Source organism: Gopherus evgoodei, chromosome 8, assembly GCF_007399415.2.
Source record: "Gopherus evgoodei ecotype Sinaloan lineage chromosome 8, rGopEvg1_v1.p, whole genome shotgun sequence".
Taxonomy (NCBI): domain Eukaryota; kingdom Metazoa; phylum Chordata; order Testudines; family Testudinidae; genus Gopherus; species Gopherus evgoodei.
This window is the reverse complement of record NC_044329.1, coordinates 109,426,283-109,443,274: the sequence shown is the minus strand read 5'-3', so window position 1 is coordinate 109,443,274 and position 16,992 is coordinate 109,426,283. Positions and strand designations below refer to the sequence as shown.

The 16,992-nt window shown below is 42.6% G+C and overlaps 1 protein-coding gene across 2 annotated transcripts in view; it reads left to right on the top strand.

Annotated features, from left to right (window-relative positions):
- Positions 1-16,992, top strand: part of AKR1A1 (aldo-keto reductase family 1 member A1) — a 43,726-nt gene that overhangs the window by 10,566 nt on the left and 16,168 nt on the right. For both annotated transcript variants that reach the window (XM_030572187.1, XM_030572186.1), the window contains exons 2-3: positions 8,652-8,747; positions 16,018-16,137. In XM_030572187.1, coding sequence (XP_030428047.1) covers positions 8,658-8,747; positions 16,018-16,137 — 210 coding nt within the window. In that variant the 5' untranslated portion in view covers positions 8,652-8,657. The remainder of the gene's footprint in view (positions 1-8,651; positions 8,748-16,017; positions 16,138-16,992) is intronic.

The window sequence follows — 16,992 nt, the reverse complement described above, 5'->3', positions numbered from 1 at the left end:
CAGGTTTTCTTCCCCCGGCTCCACACACATGCGCAGAGAAATGAACTTTTCATACCCAGGTTTAACCGTGATTGCTTAACTATATATTAACTTATTGACAGACTCTGTCTGTTTCATTTTTGTCTTCACTGCTACAAAAACCGTCCCACATTTTTATTGCAAAAATAACTGCAGGCTGCTGAACCTCTTTATGCGTTTCTTTACAAATGATCCTGACTTCAAAGCAAATAATGTGAAGGGAGACATCTGGACAGAAAAATATTAGACTTGAGCGTATGCCTTTCCCCTCCTTCCAGACTTTCTAGTTCTGCCACCTCTGCACCATGCAGTGTTAATATAAAACTATGTGGAGTAGGATAATTTTGTACTTGTGTGCTATCAACCGTTACTGATTAGGTATGCGTACTTTGCCCTCTGGGTTAAAGTTTTGAGTTCAGGGTGAATGTGAATTGTGTTTATTAAAATACAGCTGAACTAGCATGTTACTTATGCTGCCTGCTGTGAAAGTAGAATGAATTATATTGTAAAAATAAAAAGGATTAAAAAAATGCTGTCTGTACCTTTAAGTAAAACTGTTGGAATGCCGCAATCCAGGTGTCAGGAATACAAACATTTACATAGAACAATTGCACCATTTAAGGGCAATTGGTGAAGTATTAGCCTTAAATCAATAAGATTTAGTAAGGAAATAAGATATGCATGCTATGCCCCTGGTGAAATTTACTGTTTTGCTTTCTTTGTCCCTTTGTCTAATTTCCACTCTTTTATCTGTATAAATAAGACTGTTTGGGTCTTGCATGGCCACTTACATTATCTGGGTGTTATTGGCGGAGCGCTGCGCTAATAAAACAGAGTGGTCTAACAAATTGTAAGTCCTGATTCTAACTTTGACAATTTGGAGGTTCCACTGAGATGGCAACCGTCTTCACTACCAATGAGGTAATAAATCGCGCTAGCCACTTAGAACAAATCGCATATCTTCCCCATAAAAAGTCGAGTTCTTTATGAAAGTGGCTAAGTAACCTGTTCAATTTCTCTGGCATAGGAAACTGGTGTTTCAGGGAGCCCTAACTATCCTGTTTGAAATCGTAGTGATTTTTGTATGCTTTCAGTTAATCTCCTGTTGTATCCAGAATTGTGTCACCCAGATAACTGCCCCAAAACAAAGTGCTAATATAATAATTTTAAATATCACTGATGAACAAAAAAATAAGGAACGGTTAACCTGTGGAACCCAGTAATTGTTGGTCATGGCGTACGCTTGACCAAAAGGAGGGATTGTGAAAGTAGAATGAATTATATTGTAAAAATAAAAAGGATTAAAAAAATGCTGTCTGTATCTTTAAGTAATACTGTTGGAATGCTGCAATCCAGGTGTCAGGAATACAAACATTCACATAGAACAACTGCACCATTTAAGGACAATTGGTGAAGTATTAGCCTTAAATTGATAAGAGTTAGTAAGAAAATAGGATATGCATGCTATGCCCCTGGTGAATTTTACTGTTTTGCTTTCTTTGTCCCTTTGTCTAATTCCCGCTCTTTTATCTGTATAAATAAGACTGTTTGGGTCTTGCATGGCCACTCACATTATCTGGGTGTTACTGGCGGAGCGCTGCGCTAATAAAACAGAGTGGTCTAACAAATTGTAAATCCTGATTCTAATTTTGACACTGCCAACACTGTTAAAATTACACACAACTGTAATTATACTTGGGTGTAAATAGACCTATCTTTTTTTTAATGTATTTAGGTGATTAAAACCAAGTTCTGCCATTCAATTCCCATTTACCCTGAGCTGTAGATGTATAAAGACAAAGTCCAAGGAGCAGGAGCTAGCAGAACATACCTTCTTTCATCAGTGCCCCTGTCCCAGCATGAAGGGTTCTACGTAGACTGGAACAGCTATTGCAGAATAGCCACTGTTGAATTTCACCATGTAGATGAGTCTTAAGCTGATGCTACATACTGTTCATGGATCTTTACACGTAGATTATCTAGTGTGGGTATAATGCAGTATTGTTGAAGCTGTGTCAGTCCCGGGATATTAGAGAGGCAAGGTGGGTGAGGTAATATCTTTTATTGGACCAACCTCTGTTGGTGACTGTCATAAACATATAAGTAAGAGTTAATAGAACAAAAGTGCTTCATATCTCTTTTGCCTGGAAAGGGTTAACAAGAACAGTGAGCCTGGCTGTCACCTGACCCGAGGACCAATCAGAGGACAGGATACTTTCAAATCCTGAGGGAGGGAAGTTTTGTGTGTGCTGTTAGTTTTTGTTGTTGTTCACTCGGGGGGGCTCAGAGGGACCAGACGTGCAACCAGGTTTCTCTCCAATCTCCCTGATATACAGGTTCTTATAGATTCATAATAGTGAGTACTAGGTAGATAAAGCGAGTTAGGCTTATGTTTGTTTTCTTTATTTGCAAATGTGTATTTGGTTGGAAAGAGTTCAAATTTGTATTTGGCTGAAAGGATTTTAATTTGTACTTGTATACTTAGGCTGGGAGGGTATTCCCAGTGTCTATAGCTGTAAGACTCTGTACCTATTCCATTTTTAAATGTACAAAGATAGTTTTTACTGTTTTTTTCTTTCTTTAATTAAAAACTTTTCTTGTTTAAGAACCTGATTGGTTTTTTATTCTGATGAGACCCCAGGGGACTGGGTCTGGATCCACCAGGGAACTGGTGGCGAGAAAGGAGGGAAGGGGGAGAGAGAGGTTAATTTAATCTCTGTATTAGGATTACTTTTAGGGAGAATCTGGGAGGGGGAGAGAGAAGGAGGGGGGAAGGTAAATTTTCCTCTCTGTTTTAAGATTCAAGGAGTTTGAATCACAGTGATCTTCCAGGGTAACCCAGGGAGGGGAAGCCTGGGAGAGGCAACAGTGAGGGAAAGGGTTTACTTTCCTTGTGTTAAGATCCAGAGGGACTGGGTCTTGGGGGTCCCCGAGCAAGGTTTTGGGGGGACCAGAGTGTACCAGGCACTGGAATTCCTGGTTGGTGGCAGCGCTACAGGTTCTAAGCTGATAATTGAGCTTAGAGGAATTCATGCTGGTACCCCATCTTTTGGATGCTAAGGTTCAGAGTGGGGAATTATACTATGACAGTGACCGAGCTTGTCTCTCTAGTGTGGGTAGAACTTAATTCAGGAAGCAGCACTGTGAAACCAAGCTAAATAGCTGATCCTGACAAAAGCTGAGGAAGTTAGCAGGCTTTGGAATGCATCCTGAAACATGATTTCCTTTAACTGTTCAATCATAAGAACAACCATTAGGACATGTTGCAAGACCTTCCTCTTTGATACAAAATTTCCACCATCAGCAACATGCTATTTATGTGCCTCCTTTCCCTGCCCCAAAATCAAAGTTTCCTATAAAAATTGTAGAAGAGCAGAAAGACTCCACAAAGTCCACTAGGAATTTTGCTATGCCAAATGTATACCCCCGGAAGTGCTTGGATACTATAGTGTACAGCACGAAAGATAATCCTAAAATCTCTGTCTGTCCTAAATCAAAAACACATCTTGCACAATTGTTCCTCTTTCTCCAGCAACAGAAGACTACTACTCCTATATGAAGCTGTGCTAAATCGGGCCTCTGGCCCTGTCCACACTGACACTAATAGGTCCTGCATGTAAAGTACAGATGCAAGGTGTTGTATCTAATCACCAAACTTTTATTTCCAATAGAGCATGTTATAATTCAGCTTTTGGTGGGGTGGGCCACTCTTTCTTGAATTTTAAGGAACTGTGTCCTTTCCACTGGTCACTACAAAAATTGTATAGAAAGAACAGGTGAAAGAAAAATATATTTGTAATAATAAAATAACAGAAGTGTGTTAAGGAACTGCTGGGTTTTAACTCCAGTTTGCATATTGTTTTACATTGTTCTATGTTGCATAGTTATTCAAAATTCATAGCTCTGCCTGCCTAACTTGTAAAACTCCTCATTGTCTTGCTCTGTCCACTGAGATGAGTTTTTCTAGATTCTATATTTCTGAAGAGTCTCCTCCCTGTCGCCCGTCTCCGCAGCAAAGGAGGTGTAAAACACTACCAGTCTGATGTGGTAGAGTTTTATGCTTGCTCTGCATGGGTGCAAATACCAACTGTTGGTACACGTTGCAGGGCAATGGTAAATTGGAACCTAAAAGTTTCAGCACTGGGTCTCTGGGACACCTTACTGAATAAGTTTGGATAACAAGATATGGCTCTGCTATTGTGCTGGTGAAAATCGGGAATACCTCCATTGAACTCAATCTGGTTATCAATACCACTGTGAAATCAGATATTGGATAGAATGATGGGACTAATTATGCATCTAACTGAGTTTACAGTCTGCATTCTGCCCAGATTTCTTCATCTCTCTCTCTCCTGCACACACTTACTCTTAACACCCTATGACCCCAAAGTTTTCCTCCCAAGGTGCACAAAGGAGAGAAGGGAAGGCATGATGTGGGTGGGCCTCCTTTTATCTGTTTTGGTCCCCAAACCACAGCCTGGAGTAGGTAATTTGGACAAGATCAATTACCCCTCCCCAAATGCAGCAGGTATGCACCTGAACCAGTTGGTGGCAAGCTGTTAAAGCAGTAGAACTACAAGCTCCTTGGGTGCATAACTTCATCTTCTGAATAGGTGAAACGCCATATTTTTTGCTGCTGTAGGATTTGGCATAAACCCTGCAGAAGCACTCTGTATTTAAGCTTGAAAAATGGCTCTCTAGTTTCCTTCTACCCTTACTATTCTTATTACTAATTTCTGGGATGTTATAGAATCTCTCGTCACCTGAGCTTGTACTTGGTATAGGTGGCTCCAGGTTGCTGCATTGTGTACTCCGACACCCTGGGAAATCTGAAACATGATGCATTCAGTTTTTTATTTTTAATGCATGAAAGTGGCAGATACACTATATCTTTCCATTTGAGGGCCTCTACTTAAAAAGACACCATGAGCAAATTTATGGCCAAAACTGTACACTGCTATAAACACTGATGTAATAAGAAAAGTCCTCCCGTGGGGAGAGGAGGATAAATCTTTTCCAGTAAAATCTTCCTTTATAGGACAGTAAATCCCTTCTTGCCTATGTAGTGGCAGTGCATTTCTCTGTCTGTATCAACATACAGTGCAATACACATTGTTTCCTTGCTGTCCTTTACTTCCCTGACATGTGAGTTAAGTGCTTTTAGCAACTTGCAGGATTGGGCCTTTGATCATTTGGGAGGTCATAGAAAACATCTCCCAGTAAGTCTGCATGCTATGTTGTTAGGCCTCTGCTTGTCTGGGGTGTGAGAGACAGGAACCATATTTCTTGGATGGGTTGAATTCATGTTTTTGAAAGCAGTGTAATAGCTTTATAAATTATGGACCCAGTTCTGTAAGCCTTTACTCATGTGAGTAGTCCCACTGAGTTCATTGGGATTGATTGTATGAGGAAGGGTTTTCAGGATGAGACCTGTAATGTACATTATCTATCTCTCCCTATACACTCCATCTATCTATCTATCTATCTATCTATCTATCTATCTATAATAGCCAGGAGATTAATCTTATGTGCGCAGGAGCGCCAGCAGCCTTTTTCATGCCCTAGGTGGTGGAAGGTTCCGCCCCCAAAATGGCACCCCTGACAGAGGCAGCGGAAGGTCCCGCCCCTGAAATACTGCTGATGACTGCGGCGGCTGGATGTGCGGCTGCCACGGTCGCCACCTCCCAAATGTAAGCACCCTAGGAGACCGCCTAGGTCACCTAATGGGTTGCGCCAGCCCTGTATGTGCGCTGAGATATTCATTGCCAAAAGTGGTGGTCTCCCTAAAGAATATAGTGCAATAGAGAATAAATCTTTTGACTTATACCACTATAGTTCTTAAGTTATATAATTTTTGCAGCGCTGCAGCTGCCCAACAGATGTAAATCACATTGAGGAGAGAGGACGACAAGAGGGAAAGAATAATATTTTATTTTCCCTAGACTCTTTGGGAAAGTTTTTTTGATCTGCTTTATGTGAGTTGTCATGGTATAATTCCCCACTCTGAACCTTAGCGTCCAAAAGATGGGGTACCAGCATGAATTCCGCTAAGCTCAATTACCAGCTTAGAACCTGTAGCGCTGCCACCAACCAGGAATTCCAGTGCCTGGTACACTCTGGTCCCCCCAAAACCTTGCTCGGGGACCCCCAAGACCCAGTCCCTCTGGATCTTAACACAAGGAAAGTAAACCCTTTCCCTCACTGTTGCCTCTCTCAGGCTTCCCCTCCCTGGGTTACCCTGGAAGATCACTGTGATTCAAACTCCTTGAATCTTAAAACAGAGAGGAAAATTTACCTTTCCTCCTCCTTTTCTCTCCCCCTCCCAGGCTCTCCCTGAGAGGGAAAGTAATCCTAACACAGAGAGAAAATAACCTCTCTCTCCCCCTTCCCTCCTTTCTCCCCACCAATTCCCTGGTGGATCCAGACCCAGTCCCCTGGGGTCTCATCAGAATAAAAAACAATTAGGTTCTTAAACAAGAAAAGCTTTTAATTAAAGAGAGAAAAAACAGTGAAAATTATATTTGGAAATTTAAAAAATGGAATAGGTACAAGGTCTTTCAACTATAGACACTGGGAATACCCTCCCAGCCTAAGTATACAAGTACAAATTAAAATCCTTTCAGCCAAATACAAATTTGAACTCCTTCCAACCAAATACACATTTGCAAATAAAGAAAACAAACATAAGCCTAACTTGCTTTATCTACCCAGTGCTCACTATTATGAACTTATAAGAGCCTGTATTGGAGAGAAACCTGGTTGCACGTCTGGTCCCTCTGAGCCCCCCGAGTGAACAACAACCAAAAAACTAACAGCACACACAAAACTTCCCTCCCTCAGGATTTGAAAGTATCCTGTCCTTTGATTGGTCCTCGGGTCAGGTGACAGCCAGGCTCACTGTTCTTGTTAACCCTTTCTAGGCAAAAGAGATATGAAGCACTTTTGTTCTATTAACTCTTACTTATCTGTTTATGACATGAGTATACCTATGCTGGACTCAGTGATGTTACTCATGATTTACACTATCATATGCACAGAGTTTAAGGCCAGAAGGGACCACTAGATCATCTAGTCTGACCTCTTGTAGATCGCAGGCCACCACCACTACCAGCACCCATACATTAAATCCAGCAACCAAAAATAGAACTAAGAATGACAGTCCACAGGAGACTAAGCTATTATAAGAATGGCCATACTGGGTCAGACCAATGGTCCATCTAGCTCAGTATCCTGTCTTCCGACAGTGGCCAATGCTGAGGTGCTTCAGAGAGAATGAACAGAACAGGGAATCCTCAAGTGATCGATCCCCTGTCATCCACTCCCAGCTTCTGGCAGTCAGAGACAAGGGACACCCAGAGTGTGGGGTTGCATCCCTGACCATCCTGGCTAATAGCCATTGATGGACAGTTTTGGCCTTCACAACTTTCTGTGGCTACGAGTTCCACAGGTTGATTGTGCGTTATGTGAAGAAGTACTTCCTTTTCTTTGTTTTAAACCTGCAACTTATTTATTTCATTGGGTGACCCCTGGTTCATGTGTTACGTGAAGGAGTAAATAACACTTTCCCATTCACTTTCTCTGCACCAGTCATGATTTTATAGACCTCTGTCATATCCCCCCTTAGTCGTCTCTTTTCAAACTGAAAAGCCCTAGTCTTTTAAATCTCTCCTCATATGCAAGCTGTTCCATACCCCTAATAATTTTTGTTGCCCTTCTCTGTACTTTTTTTCAATGCTGATATATCCCTGTGAGATCCCTGTGTAACTCTTTGCAGTCTGCACTGGACTTAATTGTCTTGAGTAATTTTCTATAATCTTATCAATTTTGCCACCTCACTGTTTACTTCTTTTTCCAGATAATTTATGAATGTGTTGAACTGGTCCAGTACAGACCTTTGGGGAACACCACTATTTACCTCTCTCCATTCTGAAAACTGACCATTTATTCCTACCCTTTGTTTCTTGTCTTTTAACCAGTTACTGATCCATGAGAGGACCTTCCCTCTTATTCCATGACTGCTTATTTTGCTTAAGAGTCTTTGGTGAGGGAGCTTGTCAAAGATTTTCTGAAAGTCCAAATACACTATATCCAATGGATCACCTTTGTCCACATGTTTGACCCCCCTCAGAGAATTCTAATAGATTGGGGAGGTCTGATTTCCCTTTACAGAAGCCCCTCCAACAAATTGCGTTAAACTATGTGTCTTATAATTCTGTTTTTCACTATAGTTTCAGCCAATTTGGCTGGTGGTACTGATGTTAGGTTTACTGGCCTATAATTGCCAGGATCATCTTTGGTGCCTTTTTTAAATTGGTGTCACATTAGCTATCCTCCAGTTATCTGGTACAGAAGCTGATTTAAATGTTTGGTTACATACCATAGTCAGTAATTCTGCAATTTTACATTTGAGTTCCTTCAGAACTTTTGGGTAAACACCATCTGGTCTTGGCAACTTATTACTGTTAAATTAATCAATTTACACATGTGCCACATGTAGAGAATAGGTGGGATGGAGACGTACACTTGTGCAACATGAGAGCAGAATTGGGACTTTTGTGTTTTCTTTTTTTTGCGTAGAAAACGTAAGTTGTTGCAACTTTGTAGTTATAATGAAAAAATAACTTTTGCTTTAGGTAAAAATGTCTTCTACGTGTGACTTTGTTGTGCTCCACACTGGGCAGAAGATGCCTCTTATAGGACTGGGCACCTGGAAAAGTGAACCCGGCCAGGTAAGGCTTGCACTTGCTGTAAACTAGTGCTATGATTTCAATCTGTATTTGTGCCTTATGTGCACATGAAGCACTTTGATTTGAAGGTTTTTCATGAGTACTTCAGTCACATAATGTGTATGTAGATTTTTAGGCCCCAATCTTTGACATATGTATGTGCTTAACTTTATGCAACTGAAATTACTTGCGTATGTGCGAAGCAGATATGAACATGGTTGCAAAACTGGGGCTTGAGGTCACAATTTGGCACTCCCTCCCGAATTTGACTTCCTATTTTATGATCTAACCACTAGACTCTACTCATCCCATGACAGATATAAGAAATTAAGCAAAGTACTTGAAAATTTGGACATCCCAATCTTGGCTGTATCTCTCTAAAGAAACTAGGGTTATTTTTGGATTGTAAACTTTATCTGGTGGTGCTTTACCCAAAGTAACACCATCCTATTAAACCTTTCAGTACATTTCAAGTACAGATTTCTTGTGATCCCAGCTCTGATAATCTTTCTAGTCCTTTCATTCCTATTCATTGCATGCTGTCCCTGTACCAGCCGTGTGGTTTTTCATAGCTAAATCTTAGTTGTACAAATGAAAGTGCCGCAGCATCTCCGTAGTGAAGCTGTAATATATAGTTCTTGGATTTTCCTGAGCTTGTTTACTATTTTTCAGTCTGGTTTTTAAATTCTTTGTTTAAAAATGCAAAACGTGTTGCTTCTCTTACCTACACAGCCAAACATTAGTGGAGAATTTGGTGTTTTGTGATGTTACCTTAGGAACGAGATGAAGAGATATTTGAGTGGAAGGGAGCACAACACAGTAGCATCTTAGGAAATGACAACAGGAATGAGATCAAAGATAAGTCTGTTCACCCAGTAGCATCTATCACGAAGAACATGAATAGCATGGATTTTAATATGAATGCCTGGGTAGCATTAACCATTTCCTCCCTCACTGTAGTCTTTTTTTCCTTTGGCATACAGTTCTGAATGCTGCTGCAGCTGTTGATGAAGTCTGGACATGTGCATATTTGATATATTTGTCCAGGATAGTATCAGAAGAGGTCTCTCTTTTCCATCACAGATGTCAGAAGGGCCTACTGCACTGGCAGCCAACTGACAGTGGATGGAGGCTTGGTAGGGAAAATGGATCCCAGAATGAAAGGGGTCAGCAAAATCTTGAGGCTCCTGGAAGAAAGACTTCTTCGCAAAAATGATAGCCATTTAAAATGGATTTTTAAATTGTTTCCTTAGCTTTGAGCTAGGCAATGCTTTCAACCAGCAGCATTCTGTCCCAGCAAAAGAACAGACCAACCTGCAACTGGAAATTCTAGTCACCCAAACAAGCAGTTGCTCCCAGTTAAAGTGTGTGTTAACTGTGGCAGAAGGGGGAAGGATTTGAATTAAATCCATTTCTGGAAAGGAGACAAATCTTTGTTCTTTTGAGGTGTTCTATGTCGCCAACCCTAGTTGGAGCTCTTAGGATACATCTACACAGCAATTAAACACCAGGGCTCGGGCTGCAGGGCTATAAAGCTGCTGTATGATCCCGTTCAGGCTTGGGCTGGAGCCCGAGCTCCAGGACCCCATGAAGGGGCAGGATCCCAGAGCTCAGGCTCCAGCCCTAACATGAACGTCTATGTGACAATTTTGAAGCCTGAGCCTGAATCAGCCACGGGTCTTGTATTCTGGTGAACAGGTAACCTTAGTTTCCTCATCTGCAACAAATGAAGGAGCTCTGATGTAGTAATGCAGTGTGTCCAGAAACCTGCATCTGACAATCCTGTGGTCTTCAGTCAATTTCTCCTTCCATTTCCCATCTGTAAGTAAGCTCGAACTTCTAGATTGCAGCAACCCTCCTCGGATACAGAGAGACTGCCATAGCTTCCTCTAGAATCCATCATCTCCTTTCTGAGCATGGGCCCAATGGGGTGGCTGCACGGTGGTGTGATATTACAGGAAAACATTGAACAGCCCCTTCATGATGGCTTGGAGCACTGCAGATGCCTGGCTACCACTGTGAGGGGGATATGTAAATACCTACATAGATTTCACCTTGCAGTGGGCTGAATGGAACTGGTGAATTACAGTTAAGACGATGGATCCTGTAACAAGTCTGGACTCCTGAGTTCTGTTCCCAGATCATCTACTGATTTACTATGTGACCTTGAGCAAATCACTTAACCGCTCTGTCTTAGCTTACCCTTGCAAAATGGGTTTAATAATATTTGCTCATCTCCCTAGTGGTATGGATGGGTTTTTGAGATCCTTGAGAACGTAAGAACGGCCATAATGGGTCAGATCAATGGTCTATATAGCCAGAATCCTGTCTTCTGACAGTGGCCAATGACAGATATTTCAGAGGGAATAAATAGAATAGGTAATCATCAAGTGATCTATCCACTGTTGTCCATTACCAGCTTTTGACAAACAGAAGCTAGGGAAATTTTAGAGCATGGTTTTGCATCCCTGCCTATCCTGGCTAATAGCCATTGATAGACTTATCCTCCACAAACCTGCTAGTTTTTTTTTCAACCCTGTTATAGTCCTGGCCTTCACAACATCCTCTGGCAAAGAGTTCCACAGGTTGTGCATTGGGTGAAGAAATACTTCCTTTTGTTTGTTTTAAACCTGCCACCTATTAATTTCATTTGGTGACCCCTAGTTTTTGTGTTATGAGGACAAATAAATAACACTTCCTTGTTTACTTTATCCACACTAGTCATGATTTTATAGACCTCCTATCATATCCCCCCGCTTAGTTGTCTCTTTTCCCAAGCTGAAAAGTCCCTGTCTTATTAATCTCTCCTCATATGGAAGCTGTTTCATACCCCTAATCATTTTGTTGCTTCCTGCAGCAAGGGGAGGTACCCAGAGGTGGGTCTGATCTCCCCCTGAGAGTAGCTGTGCACGGGAAGTGTAAGTTCTGTTCCTCCCCAGCCTGGGGACTAGCAGCTGGAGCACAGGGAACAGTAGGAGCCCTTGGCTAAGGGCCCCCCAGTCGTCTCCCCACCCCAATAGCTAGATTTCACAGGGGAGGGCTTATTTCACTATCTATGACACATTTTTCACAGTCATAAATTTGGTAGGGCCCTACTTGTTATCTATCCCTTTCCTAATGTTTCCCAACATTCTGTTAGCTTTTTTGACTGCCACTGCACATTGTGGATAGTTCTCTGAAAACATCCACTCATTGACTCAGATCTCATTTTTGAGTGGTAATGGCTAATTTAGACCCCCATCATTTTATATGTATAGTTGGGATTATATTTTCCAATGTGCATTACTTTGCATTTATCAACAATGAATTTCATCTGCCATTTTGTTGTCCAGTTTTGGTCCTTTGGCAAATAGCTACCTTTACTGCAACAGGTAGCCCATAGTTACAAGGTATTTGACCCTCTAAATACTTCCTGTCGAACCTGTTTCCCTGGAATGCTTGTTACTCTGCCAAAATGAGAACTAATCCTGTTAATCAGTTTTTCAATCAGATTAATTTGTTAATATTTGTACAGGGCTTTGAAAATATAAAGCACTCTGTGGAGGCAGTGTGGCCTAATAGATAGACTGTTGGACTAGGACTTGTCAGAGCCAGGAATAGAGCCCAGGTCTCAGACTGGCCTACTGGATGACAGCAGGCAAGTCACTTCACCTTCCTGCACTGTACTTTCCCCACCTGTAAAATGGGGGTGCTGCTGCTTACTTTGTCGGTAAAGCACTTTGAGATTTACAGTTGTAGAGCTGTATGACATCTAGGAATTATTAATACTATTACTATTCTCAAACCTTGTTTTCAGGTTAGAAGTATTTTTGCTCTCAGATTCTTTCAATAAACCTCTTTAGCAGATCTGGAAACCTGGTTAGGATGTTTGCCTTTGTGTGGAACAGTGACTCACGCAGTTCAAACGTGAAACCTTTAGTAGCTCTCAGGACAGGAAAGACACATGCAGATATCTTGACTAAATCTATAAACCTTGTGAAATGACCAGTCCTGGTTTCCCAGTACTGGAAATTTAACTTGCACATGTAGGCAGGAGACGGCATCTCCGTGTTTAAGCTGTCTTGTAAAGGCATGTCCAGAGCTTTTTGTCCTTAGGCACTGCCTAAGAAATCACTTTGTCTGTGGGGTTCATGTGCTGGTTTGGATGTGACTGTCACAGTTTCAGGGTTAACTGCATCTTTGACATTTCCTTCCTCCTAGTTCTTCCTCGAGGGCATCCACTTTTAAGGTTTCAGGCTCCCAGGTGTCACCTCTCTTGGGCAGAGACCCACATCTCTCTCCCTCTAGACCAGGGACTTAGACTTGCAGGCCTGCACCTCACTGTGATTTCCCCAGCAGGTCTGATCTTGGTCCAGTGCTTGTGGTTAACCGTTCTCCAGGGGCTGCAACAATATATGGAGAGCCCTGCACAGATACAATATTTGGATCCACATCCATTCGCAATCCACAAACATGGTCTGCAGATATCTGCAGATTTGCAGGGTTCTAAACATATATCAATTTCCAACCAGCCTTCACAGAGCAAAACACATTTATTCTTAGGGTACAAGCATTACAGAGAAAACATATAAAAGTAATAAACGTTCCTATATGCAGGCTAAAAGCTTACCAGAGGTTACCCATCCGTTTTATGGGATCCTCGTAGGCTTTCCAACCCGTCAGCAAGATTGGGGCCCCATGGACAAAAGTTTGCTTGTTTGCAGGATCAGAAAGAAGACCCTGTGTCAGTTTAAACTCAGCCTCATTATATCAAAAGGGCTCTCTTTGTCTGATCCCTGAAAACCCAGTTTGAACCTATATATGAAAGCCTCCCTGGGGGTGATACCTCTCCGAGGTTGTTTAGACTTTCATTAACTTGCCTTAATCACCTCCTCCTTCCCCAGTTGTTTTTAGTTCCTGGAGGAGCTGTTGTAACGGCAGATGGAGTAGGACACAATCAATGGCCCACGATTATACGCAAACTTAATACAATATGGTCTCCAAAGATACTGCATGCAGTTGCAATATCTGTCAGTGGCACTTTTGCAGAGAGCTTTCAAAATCAAGCCCTCTGTATCCTCATTCTCCTGAACAATTACTGACACACATCTATCTTCCTGCTCTTTACCCTTCCATCCTAATAGACACCGTTGCCCATAGGGTCAGGGAATAGATTGGAGCTCTACTATGGAACATGTTTAAGTTCCTTCTCAGACCAGATGCTTCTGCTCCATGGCTTTCTATAATCCATAAGTCAGTATTGTTCTGTTCTCTTTGGGGGTGATTGGACTGCATAAAACATTAACATGTTTAGTGATTTCATAACCCAGGCACTGTTTGTAGTAACCATTTCAACAGAAAAGTGTGTGTCATAGTGAAAGTAAAGCTTATAAATCCTGTCTATGTTGAAGAAGGAAAAAAAATTTTTTTTTGTCATAGTGACTAAGGGAAATTTGCTCTTCAATGAGTATATTGTCTTAGCACACCAAAGAACCTCATCAAAATATCCTGCATGTAGCTTCCCCTTTCCTTTCAACAACAAAAAGAAATAAAATCTAGCAGGAACCAATAGATCTACTCCATACTTGATTTCTTTTAAATCTGCCTTGTAAACCAGAACATTTTATTGTCTTTCCTCAGTATTAATTATTCCACTAGCTTTGAAATGGAAAATGCAGGTGCTTTGATAAATTAGTTAAAAGATCATCTGTTTCATCTTTAACTGTCTCTGAATCCTGTGGAAATTCTGTTGTGTTTTTTTTTGTTTTTTTTCTCTTCTTACAGGAATGCCACATGAGAATATTTTTGTTATTTGTATTATGGTAGCACTGGGAGTATGTCTACACAGCAAGTGCAAGAGTGCTTCCCAATGTGGGGAGCCAGATATGGGCTAGTTTTGCTTGAACTAGGATGCTAAAAATAGCAGCATGGCCTTGGCAGCACAGGTCAGTCAGCCGAGTACAATCCTGCCCGACCCTCTGGGTATGTGCTTGGGTGGCTAGCCCATGCCACCGTGACCACACTGCTATTTTTAGCATACTAGCTCAAGTGGAACTAGCCTGCGTCTGTTTACCTGCACTGGGAACCACCCTCCCAGCTGCTGTGTAGACCTTCCAGTGAGCACTGAACAGATATCAGGACCCCATGTGCTAGACTCTATACAAATGCCTTGCAAGAGACAGCCCCTGCCATGAAAAGTTTACCATCTGCACAGACAAGGTTGCAAAATAGCAATACAGTGTGGGAAGAGATTAACTTCCTCTGTTTCCATGGGTGGAAGCATATTACAGCCACAAAAGCCTGTGCTAGCTCAGGATGCTAGCTCTTCCCACACTGATAAAATAGACTCAGTGTTTAGGTCTAGATCATCCTAAAAGAGACTATATAACTACTGGCCAAATGGTCCCCAGTGGGCAGCTAAGAGAAAAGATGACCCTGTCTAGGCCGTACCTTCTCTGCCCATGGATGGGGCCATCATTCTTTGTAGCAGTCTCTTGCGGCTTATCAAATAATGGGGTTTGAATTTTTATTTTTTCTTCCCCAAAAGCAGCCTGAGAAGTCTGGAGAGTGCACTCTACTAGTTTGTCTCTAGGCTTACTACACTCCTAAGGCATGCCCTGCAGGGGTGTGAGTGCTTCAGTGTGGAGACTTTGTTAGTGGAGTGGCTTTCGTTGTTGTGGAGTAGAGGAGAACATAGGAAGTGAACAAAACCATAAGAGAGCATGGTACGTGCATTGGAGCAGATTACATCCCAATAAAGTAACCTTCCATTGCAGAAATGCAGTGTGAGGAATTTATCAAAACCCTGTACTCTAATAATCTTGGAAGCCCTGTAAGCTAGTAATTTTGGAATTTAAAACCTAACTCTTTCTCCATGGATTGTGCTTCCAGGCACTAGCTGTAAGGTGGCTGTGAATATACCAGTAGGAGCTCCTAGAGCTTCTTGGCACATAGGGAGAATATGCCAGCTGTGCCATTCCTTGAGAGTAACCTCCATCTTTGGCCAGCGAGCTCTACATGCCTGCATGGAGGATCAATGCTTTCCTGTTCCCTTTGGAGTACTTAACAGTGCTTGCCTTGCATAGTCCTTGTACTCAAGACGAACACAAGGGCTGCAGAAGGCTCCTTGAGTACTTCTCAGCTTGTCCTGCTTTTGCATCGAGGAACGTCTAGTTCTTTTAAAAAAACAAAAAATGCTCATTATAGATCTACAATAGCTTTTTCTTCAAAATAAACCAGACCTTCCCTTCTCAGTGATTATGCTGAATTAATCTGTATTTGTTTGTGATTACAGGTGAAGGAGGCAGTGAAGTATGCTCTCAGTGCAGGTTATCGTCACGTTGACTGTGCTATAGTTTACAGCAATGAAGCAGAGATAGGAGAAGCCTTCCAGGAGAGCGTTGGGCCAGATAAGGTGAAAAAGGAACGGTGAATGTAAACTGGATTGTAAATTGCAGCTGTACCCTGAAAAGTGACTGTGTAAAAATGGCATTGCAGAGTTCTGCATATGAATGTATCCTGGCTATTTCTAGCTTAGGTAGAATTTTCTCTCCCAGATCTATGCTGGTTTTGCAGGCCAGACTTTAGTGAAATCTCTTCTCACTACAACAGATGATTGCTCAGAATGCAAACAGGGAACCTGAAGAGTAAGAAGGAGCCTTTTTCGCTCTGCAGTTGCTTTTCAGGGACCCCTGGGCCCTTTAAATCACCCCTACCTGGATCCCTGGGGCTCAGGGGCGATTTAAAGGGCCTGGGGCTCTGGTCACCACTACCGCAGAGGAGCTCTGGGCCCTTTAAATCACCGACGGAGCCTCGTCGCTGCTACCTCGAGGATCTGGCAGCTGGGCTCGGGCACTGATTTAAAGGTCCCAGGGCTCTGGCCGCTGCGGGGAGCCCCTGGCCCTTTAAATCACCGGCCGAGCCCTGCTACTGGATTCCTGGGGTTGCAGCAGCAGGGCTCCTGTATGGATTTAAGGGCATGGGGCTCTGGCTGCTGCAAGGAGCCCCAGGCCCTTTAAAGTGCCACCTGAGCCCTGCTGCCGGAGCCCTGGGGTAGCGGTGGCAAGGGGCGGGGCTCCCCGCAGTGGCAGGAGCTCCAGAACTTTTAAATCCCTGCTGGAGCCCTGCCCCTGCTACCCAGGGCACCGGCAGCAAGGCTCCCAAGGTGATTTTAAAGGGCCGTGGGCTCCAGCTGCTGCGGGGAGCCCTGGGCCCTTTAAATTGCCAGCCTGAGGAAGATGGTCTGGTCTGGTCTGGCACCATATTGGAC